The 14,342-nt window shown below is 31.6% G+C and overlaps 1 protein-coding gene across 1 annotated transcript; it reads right to left on the bottom strand.

The window, feature by feature from the left end:
• Window positions 1-6,115: 6,115 nt before the first annotated feature.
• Window positions 6,116-8,036, bottom strand: LOC127806726 (CBL-interacting serine/threonine-protein kinase 6-like). The gene has a single exon (XM_052344197.1). The coding sequence runs from the start codon at window positions 7,758-7,760 to the stop codon at window positions 6,423-6,425; it is 1,338 nt and encodes a 445-aa protein (XP_052200157.1). The 5' UTR covers window positions 7,761-8,036; the 3' UTR covers window positions 6,116-6,422.
• Between the last annotated feature and the right edge of the window lie 6,306 nt (window positions 8,037-14,342).

The raw sequence follows: 14,342 nt of genomic DNA, 5'->3' as shown, positions 1-14,342 counted from the left end.
TCATTAACTTTAAAATGTATATATTTTTTAATAATATATTAACATTAAATATTTATAATTTACTAAATAATCAAATTTATTAAATAAAATATCATTAAAAAAATATTTTAAAAATTTCAAAGAGAATGCGTTTTCTAATTTTCTGTTTTGAGAAATAGTTTTTCAAAATGACAAAGAAAACACGTTTTTAATTTTCTAAAAACAGACTACCAAAATAAAAAACTGAAAGTGAATTCAAAACTTAAAACTAAAAATTGAAAAACAAAGAGAAAACAGCCTTAATTTTTGAGTTTTGATCTATGGAGCCTAATTTATCTGTGTTGTTAAGTATCAAATTTCTATAATTCTCAATATTCTGAAATCTAATGGAAGAACATTTGAAAATCTTATTGATTGAGTTCATATATTAATAATGTTTTGATGATGATATTGATAATAAAATATTAATGCAATAACTTTAATTATATATCAAATATTCAAATGAGCCCTCCTCGTACATGATTCAAGTGAACTTTGAATTCATAACTACTCGAGTAATAGATCAACAAGTATTCGAGTAAATAAAATAAGCAAAGTTATGTTTTAACTATCCTACACTGCCACTCGAGTTAACTTAAGTTTTGAATAGAACATATTTGGTCTTACATAATCAAATATTAAAACAAGTTTGGTATGGCTAAATCAAGTATCAGTTTGTTAATCTCAAACCGTCCTGGTAATCATCCAATTTGAAAGATTACTCAAGAGAGGGTAAATTTGATGTTTTCACTATCTTTACAAATGATGAAAATATCTTGAAAATTTATGATGCAATAAAGTTATTTGAAAAAGACATTTTCTTAAACTACAAATAGGATGCAACAGCAAATAGAAAAAGTAAGAATGCATGTACAAAAATTTTCATAAGAGATAATTTGATAGAATTCATATGTGAAAATATTAATAAGAGGATGTATGCTTTTAGGAAAGAATATTTAGAAAACTTTTTTGTACAATGAGAGATCAATTTCTAACATATGAAATAAATGAATGCATAAACGTATTTATAGATGGATTTGAAGAGCTTATATGTATGTAATAAAAAACTGTTTTAGAAAGACTTTGAGCATGCAATAAAAACTATTTTACAAAAGACTAATGATCGTTAAAATATCATCTAAATACATAGTGTTGAGCCAACTTGCTCATATTAATTAAGTTTTAATGATTAACAAAAATATTTTTATGATATAAATTAATATATTTCTTTCTCATATAAAATAAATAAATTTATTTTGAATTAAAAGTAGATACAAAGAGTAAATTTATTTTGAATTAAATGTGAGACATGTTTTCTTATTTTTTGATAAAGTCTAAATATTTTTTGAATTTCAAACTTCATATTAGCCCTTTCTTTAGTGGTTAAAATGCTTATAAATACCTCCAAACTCATTTTTTGAGTATTCATTGCACATATTACACATCCAAAGCTCCCAAAAGCTCTCAAGCTAATTTTCAAGCATTACAAGGCTCTCAAAGATTCATTATTCATCCACTGAAGAGTCACAAGGTAAGAGAAGAAAAAAAGATCACAAAGTCGAATCCGATCTTCTTCATTTAAATTGAAGTCACCGTTTATTTATTTATTTAAATATTATTGCCTTGTATATTTTGTGTTTAATTGTTTATTTGTGTCCAAGTGTGGACAATTATTTGTGAACAATTAAATTATCATCATGGATTGTATAAGTTTCCTAGAACCGTTAAAATTTAAGTGAATCTAGTTTTCAAGGTAAGTTAGAGAGAAAACCTTGGTGTTTGTGGTTTTCCTGGAACCCGTTGTAATTTAGGTGTGTATCTAGTTTCCAAAGTGAGCTAGTGTGGAAACCTTGGTGAAATTATTTTAGTGGAACCCCAAGAATGGTTAGACCTTGGGAGAGTGAACTAGGTGTATGTGAAGACACCGAACTACTATAAATTGTCTTGTGCCTCATTATATTTATTTTTGTTATATCTTGTGATTTACATTTATTATTAATCTCAAATATAATTTATTATATTTATCAAATATATATTTTTCAATAAAATCATTAATCAAGAATATTTATTAAAATTGAGAAAAATTTAAATCACTCAATTCACCCCCCTCTTGAATGGTCATACCCTAAGGGACCAACACATAGTATGGTTTAACTGAACTATTTTGAGAAAACCAAATGTAAGATATTCATTATATAGTTTTTATATAAAGATAAAAAAAAGTATATTTGAAATGAGGAGTTTATAAGACAATTAAAAATATATGACTTTTAAGATGATTCCAACTAAAAAAATGTTTTAGTTAGAAAAACAATGCATTAAGTTGTGTTTATGAATGAAAAACATATGCATAACAGATAAATAATAAAGATATTAAAACGGAAATAGTAAGAAGAAGAGAACATAAGCACAACAATTTAAAGTGGTTCAACCAACATGTCTATAGTCTACTATATTAGTTATTCAGTAAGAATTTAAAAAACATCTACTAAGGATATTAGCTTTTAAGGCTTAGCTATAACTCATACATACATAGTTTTTACAAGTTTAACTGAAATCTCCACTTTTATGAACTAAGTAGGAACTTTAGTTTTTCAGGCTAAATAGTAACCTCCACTTTTCATGGGCTAATTAAGAACTCATGCTTTTACAGGCTAAGCAATAACTTATTACATAAGATTTTTTCATTCTAGACCCAACCACAACCATTACCTTTTAAAGGACAAGGTATAATCTTTTATAAGTTCACAAAACATTGTAACAAGATTTCTCAAAAGAAAAATATAAAGTATACAATGATACAAAGAATTCTCTTAAGCAAAAGAGAGTTACAATAATGAATGAATTAAGCAATCAGCTCTCTTATCCTAATACTTAGTTTAGAAAGATATACATGAAACCTTAGTAGATGGTTGTTTTGAGTGGAAAGGATAAATATGAAGAAAATTCATTCAAGCATTTTGCATAGGCCAAAAAAGATTAGGCTTGTTGTGTCTAGTGTATGATAGGAATGAATAATGCACGAACAACAGCAGCTTTATCTATCAAGATTAGGCAGCTGAATCAACCATTCATTGGCTACTTTCTCCTTGAAGCTCATGACCTTTTATAGAAACTTGAGGCTTGAGATTTTGTATAAAAAATTTGCAAAACTCATAATTTTTTTGATTTGACTAATAACAGTCAAATCGATAGAATCATATGCATAATATAAGAATAAGCATTAAGCATACTTGCATAAATATAATTTATCAATCTTTTATAAGAAAACACTTAGACGTATTGAAATAAGCAAATAAAATTCTAACGATCAAAACTATTCTCTTTTTGCTTTCTGAGTAACGATTATAAAATTTGAAATTAGATGGTAGTCACTCGACTAAGTGCTAGAGATATTCGACTAATAAAGCACATACTTGATTGGATAAATCACTTAATCGATTATAGACAAGCTTCACTCGAGCATGATTAAGTTATTACTTGGTTGACTCACAAGCCACAGAGATTTTATATTAAGCACTTGAATTCTAAACTAAGCTAACTCAACTAATAGAATAACACACTTGAGTATAGATAATTGGTAATTGATTAAAAATAAGCACATACTCGATTAAAACATATAAATAATCGATTATAAAAATACATTAGTCGATTGAGAGAAAGACATACTTGAATAAGGAGATATTTGGAGTTTTGATAATAGAAGGATACTTGACTAAAAAACATACTTACTTGATTGATTTTGAAAATACAGAAAAGTTGTAAAAATTACTTGAGTAGAAAATCTTAATAGTCGATTGAAAAGAAATTTTACTAAAACACTTAATTGACTGATTTGAAAAACACATAAAACAATACTCGATTAAAAATATGCTTAGAATTTAATAGCTATCAAGATACTTGATTATAGAGATACCAAACTCGATTGTAGATTTAGTAAATAAGATTTTGTATAACATATACTCGAGTAGGCTTTTATGATACTCGATTAAATACTTGAATATGTTGAAAAATATACTCAGCAGTACTCGATTGATTTCAAATAAAACTATTTTTTATCAAAGGCAATTGTAGAAGTTTTAAAAGATTATTTAAATACTTTGCTTTCAAAAGTTTCACAAATACATATATTTAGTTTACAAAAGGCTTTTATACTTTCAAAATATTTTTCAAACATTTAACATTAAGCTCGATTAACATAAAACTATATTTTGCTATTTTGAAGTATATAGGAATATATGAGCCTGAAGTTCTCTAATTTAAAAATATATATATTTATAAACTTCATACTCATTTATCAACCAAAATCAGTATTTAGTTGTTTTTGAAAGAAATATGAGTACGAGATTTTTTAATATATATATATATATATAATGATTTATATAAACATTTTGAAAATCTTCAACAAACTAAATTTACTGAAAATATATTTTCTAAGATTATTTTTTTCATAAATCAAAACACAAATTTCCCAACACAATCGAGTGCTCAAAGTATTTTTGAGTATTTGGATAAAAATCAAGTGAAGTATACTCACCAATCAATTGGAGCAAAAATGATAAAATATCAAGCTTCTATGCTTTTCTTTTATATCTTTATCAAGATAGATTCCTTTCTCTTAATACAAGAAGAATTATATGAATATATATGTTGTGCAAAATATTTTATCTTTAACATATATATTATTTGTTTACTAATTTGACTGTTATCAATTAAATAAAAAGAAATTACAAATATATGCAAATTTCAAGTGTTTAATTCAGCCCTCACGCTTTCATAAAAGGACAAGAGCTACACAAGATGGAGTTTGTTATTTTCCAATGATTTTAAGACAAAGTCAATCTAACCTGAATTCGTTTCTAAACCAAACTCCGTTGTTTGAGTAATAGTCTTTTATGCTCAAATTCCTTCACCTCTAGCAACTATCTGATCGCTCTTTATGAAGCTCTTCTTGAACCAGAAATTAATTAAGATCAAGAGAGTGAAGTGCTTTGTCATTCATCTTCTTTTTATTTCTCTTGTTTGTACCCTCGTGTGTTGTATTTCATATTCTTGAGGGTTATCTTTGTTATGAGTTTAACTTTTATTTCATCTTCCAACAAAGTGTTTGTAAGGGTTATATCTTTGTCCATAAAAAGTATGATAGTTATTGTTTTGTGCAAACCTTACTGTTGCAACTATAAAAACAGAGATTCCAACTTATTATCTTTGAAAAGTTGAGATTTTAGTTTAACTTATAAAAAATTAGAATTCTTACTTAACTCGTAAAAAGTGGAGATTTTAATTTAGTCCGTTAAAAGTTGGGATTTTTACTTAGCCTATGAAAAATAAAAATTTTAGTTGAACATATAAAAATTATGTATAAGTTATAATTGATCCTTTAAAACTAATTTCTTAGTGAATGTTTTAAATCTTTAGTGAGGAGTTAAGGTAGTAAACTAAACTTATTTACTGAATCACAATAAATTATTGTGTTCTGATTGCTCCTTGTGCTTTGATGGTTTTGATTTTCACTTGCCATAGCTTTTGTTTTTGTATATTTTTCTGCTTGCAAATCTAATTTTGCTACACTTTTTAAGTGTTGTCTCAGTTTTTCTATTATAAATACAAAAATTCTCTCCTCAAACTTGAATTTTAAATGCATAATAAAATTGATACAAATTCAGTTTTCAATTCACAGTTTATTTCTCAAAATGTTTCTTGTTGTTTAAGGCCATCTAAAACTTATTCTTTGTAAACATGGTTTTGCTGCACAGAGTCTCTATTTCAAAAGAATTCATATCATCAAATCAGTTTTAATATATAACCTTTAAAATACCAAAATTTTTAATACACCCATTTCACCCTGGTTGGACGCTCCTACCTAATCTTTCAGTATCATATATACAATAGCTGTCGAACAATTTGGTGTCAAATTCTCTGGAAAAAGGTGTTATACAAATCAAATGTCTCCCTCCTAGACAAAATCAAGCATCTTCAATATTCATTATTATCCAACCCAGTAGACCCCAGAACCATATGGATCAAAAGTATTGATGCATCTTCGATAACACGAAGAAAGAGGGTCCAACTTATAGTTAAAACTTTCCACCAAATATACCCGTATAAACAAAGTAATCATTTATACATAATAAAGATCATGTCACATGACAACCATATGCTAACCAAATGTTGAAATCCCACCAACTGACTCAGTAGGAATTTAACACACCATTTCCAGTTCACAATCAAATCAAACAAACATCATACTAATGACACACGACATAAGCAGGGGGGATCACAAGATGAATTCAACGGAAGGTTCAAACCATGGCAATTTAAGAACTGAATTCATCAACCCCCAAGCTTGAATGACATCTAATTTGAATAACACAATAACACAAATTAATTCGAATACATGAATGCTAACCCCCACCTCGGCAGATCCAAGCAGATGCTGAATTCTCGGCAACAGGTGACGTCCAGACGACGTCTTTGAGCGCAGGGCGGAGCTCCTTGCTGCAGAACTGGTTGTACTCGAAGGTGTCGCCGCTAGACTTCTTCACTTCCACCACGAGCACCGACTGCGTTACCGGGAAGATGTCCGCCGCGATGGCCAACTTTCCTTTCCGGCCATTCTCCTGTCGCTGCAGTCTGACGCTGGTGTCTCCGCTCTTCTCGACACTGAATTTTCCGGCCTTGACCGCCGCCTCCTCCAGCCGGGATATGACGCTGCTCGCAGGCCTAGTCGTGGCGAATCTGATCTCCTCCTTCTCCTCCCTTTTCTTCTGCTCGAACAACGGCGACAAATTGAACCCTTGCGACAGCGAAATTATGTGGAAAGCATTTAAACTCTCTTTTTCCACCTTTCCCAACCCAAATTCTGGAATCACGGTCTTTTCATCTCGCACTTCCACAGAATTGGCAGGTTTTCTCTTATACCACGAACACTCCATGATCTTTGAGATAGTTATCCGACTGCTCGGATTCGGATCAAGCATTCTGACGATCAGCCTCCGCGCATCGGGCGACATCCACGGCGGACACTTGAAATCCCCTTTATAAATTTTCCGATACAAAGACACAATGTTGTCGTCCTTAAAAGGCAAGCATCCAGCCAACAAAACATACAAAATAACGCCACACGACCAAATGTCAGCCTTGGCACCGTCGTAACCCTTCTTCCCAAGCACCTCAGGCGCAACATACGCCGGAGTGCCACACGCCGTGTGGAACAATACGTCCTGCAGCAAATCATCAGAAAACGCCGAAAGGCCAAAATCGGTAACCTTGAGGTTACCATCGTTGTCGAGTAACAAGTTTTCCGGCTTCAGGTCACGGTGGTAGACGCCTCGGCTGTGGCAGAAGTCCACTGCGGATATCAGCTGCTTGAAGTAATGCCTCCCTGTCTCCTCCGGCAGCCGGCCGTTCGACACCTTAGCGAAGAGCTCCCCGCCGCGAACCAGCTCCATAGCGAAGTAGATCTTGGTCTTACTAGCCATCACCTCGTGCAACTCCACTATGTTAGGATGCTTCACCATCTTCATCACAGATATCTCACGCTTCACCTGCTCCATCATCCCAACCTTTATCACTTTCTCCTTCCCTACTACCTTCATCGCCACGCTCTTCCCGCTCTGCAGGTTCCGAGCGAGATACACCTTGGCGAAGGAGCCGTGCCCTAGTATCCGGCCTAGCTCGTACCTTCCGTGCAGCACGCTGTGGACGCCCTGACACTTCTCGCTCTTCTCCGTCGTCGACATGCCTAATTAGACTCGGATAAAAGATCTACGAAAATTAATTAATAGATATAATAGTGACAATTTTGCGATTGAATTAAGCCGGTGGAGGTGACGGGATCACCCGTCTTCGACGTGTTTGCGGTGGCAATTCCTGCCGTCGGCGGATTTCTTCGCCCTAGCACCGAGCTCAGCCGCGGAAAACGAAGCTCGTCTCATCTCTCTGCATTCCCAAGGGAAATGGCTTCCCTCTCTCCCCGTCCCTGTCTCTCCCCTTCTCTCTCTTGTAGCTAGTTTGTGTCAGAGGGCTTTCGAGCGCTTTGCATATATAGAAGGTTCAGGATATGAATTTACCACTTTGGGCTTCTGAAACTCGCTGAGATCGACGGTAGTGATGGACGGCTGTCTGGACACGTGGCATGATCGTAGTTGCATGCAACTGAATTATTTGGAGCTTCTGACACGTGCCCGGATCCTACGGCACTATGGTTGTTTGATTGATTCTGTGCTCGCGTAACGGCCCTGGATGTGGTGGTGATATTACAATTTTGCCCTTCTCCCCAATTGGCCTCATTCTTCGATCGGCCTCCGGGCCCTCCCGCTCTTCCCGTGGCGCCTAGAGATGAAAAGGATAGATTTGTGATATAGTACAAGGACAAGGGTATTGATCGGAAAGGGTAATTATGTAAAATTAAAATTACTGTAAAATATATTAAAATAAATTTTCAAAAATTCATTTCGAAAAAACTACCGTTTATTATATTAAATATATATATATAACAATTTACAAATTCCACATAAAAGTAGAAGAAGATACATCACACAGTCATTCGCCTTAGTTGAAACACAAATCATGGGTGTGAGCTATTAATAAACAAACTAGTAATGTTATTTATTTAAATTTAAAATTAATTTTTAGTGTAATTGATATATTTTTATTAAAAAATAAAATAACGTAAATATATAAATTTTTAATAAAAATATGTCAACTAAACTGAAAATCTATCTCTAATATAAATAAATAATATTATTTCAAACGAATTGAAATTAAAGTTGAATCAATATAAATAAATTCTCATATTCTTAATAATAATAATAATAATAATAATAATAATAATAATAATAAGGTAGCAAGCAGCTCGCTCGCACGTCACAATTTTGTTTTGTGTTTTTTTTTTTTTTTTTTTATAATGTGTCTTTTTGTGGGAAGCACTTCCCGCCCATAGACTTAGAGTTAGACTTAGGAAAATGACTTTTGTGAGGGATATAATTTCTTAAGTAAATTTATCTTTAACCAATACCATAAACATATATATAGAGAGAGAATTATATACATATACATATATATTATGTGGTGAAGGAGATCGTTAGACTATTAAATATATCTACATATATATATATATATATCCAGTGGATGGTGGCGTAATGCTACTGCAGGCGATCGAGAAGAGACCCGACCCCTTGTTTCGCTGCCTTTCCAGTGTGCTGAAGAACACGACTCATGACGTGGATATATATATATATATATAGAAAATATTATATTATATTAACGCAAATAGATAGCACATTAATGCACCATTATTACTAAAAGTTTCATGTTGAGTGTTTAAATAGTATTCTCTTATATATATGTGTGTGCGCGTGTGTGTGTCTGTGGCAAGCAGCCGTCTAAACTTCCGGCGGCCGCAAGCAGACAAATCCGCCGCTGGTTTCGCCGCCGGCCAAGATAGAAGTCTCCAATCACCAGCCAGAGTACTAGTACTAGTTTATATGCTCTGTGGTCATCTCACGATCCTGCTAAGTAATAAAGAATCATCAGTAAAATGTTAAAATATAACTTTGGACGATAAATGATCGCTCCTACAATAATATTCTTAACTCAAAAACAATATTAAAATGGTCAGATATATAATAATAATTATTAAGAATATTGAATGGCACACAATTGCGTACAAATATAAACAAATGAATTAACAACTGAAATAGGAGTTTATTTCTTAGAGCACCACTAGCTAGCTTTAACCAGATTAGGTATCTTAATTATATTCATTTTATTTTTTGTTTTGCTAGATCGATCAAATGAGTACTTTTCAATTTAATGGGATTGATTTATTTAATTGGTTGGAGATGGAATTATTAATGACATATGTGCCCAATTATTTATGATTGCATTAATTATGACAAAACATTTGTATTTGAGAAATTAATTAGTCCACAGAGGACTAATTAAGGTAGGCATGATTGAGGCCACTACAATGATTGAGGTTTTGATTTATCATATTGGATTGATTGATTGCTTGCTTATATATTATATATATATTCTTTTAATTAGTGGGTGTTGTCCAATCAAGCTTTCTTTTGATTGGATCCATGGTATACATAAGCATTGAGTAAAAATAGAACTAATAATTAATGGAAGAGCCTCTCTCTCTCTCTCTCTCTCTATAGCTAGGGTTGAATGGGAAATTAATTTAAAAGGTGACAAATATATATACATATAATTAATAATGTTAATTAGATACAGAATTCTTCATCAAAGAGCAGGACACGATGTGTTCACCCTAACATGGCTGGCAAGTGGCAATCCAAGAGAGAGAGAGAGAGAGAGAGAGAGAGGTTTAATTGGTTTGACATGAGATGACAGACAAGTTGGCACAATTGTTGTTATTTTCGTGGTTCAGTCACGAAACCAATGGGTATGCACGTGGCATGTGGGCCGTGGCAATGATCGTCCAGCTCAACTAAATTAAAATGGAAGGCTTCTATTCATCTCAATAATTGCCCCCATTGGCCACTACTTTCCTAATAAAAAATAAAAACAAAAAGCCATGCCCATGGAACATGAACGAGTCCTTAAAGCACTACCAACCAACGCTCTATCGTCTCTCTGACTTCGACCACCAGACCATCTACTCAGTAATGTCAAAGGAAATTCATTACTTAGGATTAGCAACCGATTCCCATTCCCCCTACATGGAGGAGGAGGAGGAGGAGGGGTGACTCAACCCTAACCTCCAAAGAATCTAACTCAAAAAAATTCTCATATAAATAAATATCTAACCGTCTATATATATTTGCTTGTAATGTTAAAAGAATCACTTAGGATTAGTATTCGATCCCCATTGCCTATTTAGAGAAAAGATGTCTCGACCCTAACCTCCAAAGTATCCAATTCAAAAAAAAAAAAAAATTAATGTAATTCTATTTCAAGTTTAAGCATATACTAAAGAATAATGCTAGGAATTATGATCGATAACAGTTAATCATGTAGCGCATTTTCATTAAAAGAGACTAAATAAATCATATACCATTATCTCATATGTCTATCACCTCCTCTAAAGAGGATAGACAAATGATTGATGATACCATTATAATTATAACTCCTAATATTACTCAACACAAAAACCATATCATTCAATTTACAATTATACTTAAAAGTTAACATAATAAACTAACTTAAGTGATAACATGAGTTGGTTAGGTTAAACGATGATTATTAGATTGGGGCTTATGATAAGAAAATGATGTCAAGTACCATCTCCTATTGGAATGTCTTTTTTGGGGGGTTTTCGTCACTTGATCATATAATTTTTTATAGAAGATATAAATTTGAGTATGATTTTCAGTAATTGCACAGAAAGTGAATTCGAACTTGAGAATCCAAATCGCCCACAACTCCTTATTGAGTACCAACAAATCTCCTATTCTACTTTACTAAAATAGTCAGTCATAAAACTCATTATCAATGACCATTGAACTCACCCAAATCAAGACAGGGCTTGCATGTACGGACTATTTTGCCATACGTATGCATGTAATTAACCTTCTTAATTTCTCTTTTTGTTGTTTTACTATCTAGATAAAAGGGAAAAACCCCAGTTAACATGCTACCAAAAATGACTTGGAACACTAGACTTCTACTTGCAGTAATTGTACTCGTAGGCCCAGGCAAGGCCATCTATGAAAGTAGAACCCTTATTGGGAGAAAATAAATATAATTTGTCTACAATTTGAATATATATATATATATGATTTTGAATAGTCTCTATCTAATTATTGGTTAGGATAATTTAATTTATACATATGTACGTGCATGCATATTGTACTCTGTTGCGGATTAATTAATTAATCAGCTGGTGTCACTCAATTATGTATGTACACAGATAGAATAAAGAATATTCTTGTCTATTTTTGGTTTTAAATCACGACACACACAACCTAAAGGGTTGGTACTTGTTTTCTGATTTTTGGGTTTCTATCAAGACTTGAGCAACAAGGAAATGAAATATATATATATATATATATATAATGATTGTATTATTGTGTGTGTCTGTGTGTTATATATATAATCAATCTACGAGGAGTGCGTGGTTATTGGATCCAAGAGAGGGACTTATTAATTTCATGCGACCATCACTCACGTATTCAACAGCGAATATATTATCATGTACACATATGTAATGATAGATTAATTAAAATATTCACGGAAAGAGTAATTAAAGCTGCATGCCAATAAAAATTTTAAAGAGAAAATTAATATTATTATACATTACATGATCAACTAACAATAATAAATAATTATTTGATATATACTTAAGTTAGAATCGATTAGAAAGGTCGATAGAAACTAAAAATTTATATAAACATCGAAATATATAAAGAATAAGCAATATTATGGTAAATATACATATAGGGTGGCCATGACCAACGAGAGATGGTGTGAGAGTGACCTCCCTTTATGTTGGAGATATCTACCCTTTTATACATCAATAGTTGTAGTTATATTAAAATTGTGTGACATTGAGAGGCAAAACTTTTATACAAATATATATGGCTTAATACATACAACACTCCCTTTATGATTAAAAATATGCTGTTTAATTCTTGATATATATAATATCAAGATTTAATATCTCAATTATTAAAAGTTATTATTTTAAATAATTACCGTAACGAAAAGTTAACACGTATATGAACATGTCCGTTTTCATAAATGACAAGCCACGTTGATGGTTAATTGACAATATTTAAATAAACTGACTGTTTTGTTATGCCCCCTTAATAATTAAAAAATATGGCATTTGATTCCTAATGTACAAAAAAGGTCAAGATTATGTATTTCAACTATTAAAAAATATTGATTTAAATCATTATCCTGAAATACAAAAAAAGACATAAACAATAAAACAATGGAATCGAGTTCAACAAAAAAAAATTATAGAGATTAGTTATGTTATATTTTGTGATTGAGAATGGAAGAATGTGGCGTTTTTTGGGTTTGTGATTCAATGATTTAGATGTTTGGGATTTAAGGGATTTTTTTTTTTAATTATGAGTAATTTGGTATTTTCCCATCAAAGTAAATTCTAATCTATGTGTCTCATTAACTTGACTTTTTTATGACACGATACTTTACTTTTTCTTTTCTACATGTATATTCTATGTGACATAGATAATAACTTTATTTATTCTCATTCAGGTTAAGGATTTAAAACAATAATTTTTAATAATTGAGATATATAATATTAATATTTTTGTACATTAAGGATCAAATATTATATTTTTTAATTGTTGCGGAAGCATAATATAAATCATTCAGCCTATTCAAATACTGTCAACTAGTCATCCACGTGGCATGTCACTCGCAAAAATAAGCGCGTTCATACACGTTAACGTTTCGTCACAATAAGAACTTAAAATAATAATTTTTAATAATTAAAATACTAAATCTTGACATTCTACACATCAAGAACTAAACACCATATCTTTTTAATTATTAAGGGGGTGTTATTATGCCAATATATACACTTATAAATTTAAAAAAACAATATTTAATAAAATAATTGAAGATTATTAAAATACCACTGCTATATGATTTTGAGTCCATCTTAAAATGGAGTGTTTCCCTATCTAATAAAATTGAGAATCAATAGATGTATGTATGTATAAATTATGAATGTCTATGTATGCGTATGTTTATGTGTGCATGTGTGTATGTATACATGTATATAGTATACATATATACACACACAAAAGGAAACTTTAACTATAAATCTGCATTTGCGTACATTCACTACAATAATTTTGAGATTAAGAGGCATTTAAAATACCTCAACATGTAATTTATTGGGATATTTTAGTTATTAGGGTACTAATAAAAGTGTCGCATGTAATTATACCTCAAAAGTTTATTGAGACATTTACAAATGCTATGTAAATCCATCAAAATATTCCTCTTAATTTTACATATAGTGATATTTAAAAATATCTCTAAAACAACTGTAAATTTAATTATGTAATGATATTTAAAAATGACTCGAAAACAAATATGTTTCTATCTGCCTTGAGACTGTAAGGCCTTCCTTTCCGCATAATCTTTCTCTCTCTCCCCTGCTTGATTCTTCCTGCAAGACCTTATCTCCATGCACGACCATGTGGCGCCCCATCAAACCATGAAATGACTGTGCTGGCAAGCTGAAAAATCACTCCAACGTGCTCACTTTTCTCTTAGCTCGAACCCTGGACCTCTCCTTCCTTGCGTGCGCGTGTGACCACTTGATTTGCAAGCCCTCTCACTAATATATGCACTCATATTAATTTTATAGT

Source organism: Diospyros lotus, chromosome 7 (genome assembly GCF_014633365.1).
Source record: "Diospyros lotus cultivar Yz01 chromosome 7, ASM1463336v1, whole genome shotgun sequence".
In the NCBI taxonomy this organism is placed as follows: domain Eukaryota; kingdom Viridiplantae; phylum Streptophyta; class Magnoliopsida; order Ericales; family Ebenaceae; genus Diospyros; species Diospyros lotus.
This window is presented reverse-complemented; position numbering and strand designations above follow the sequence as displayed.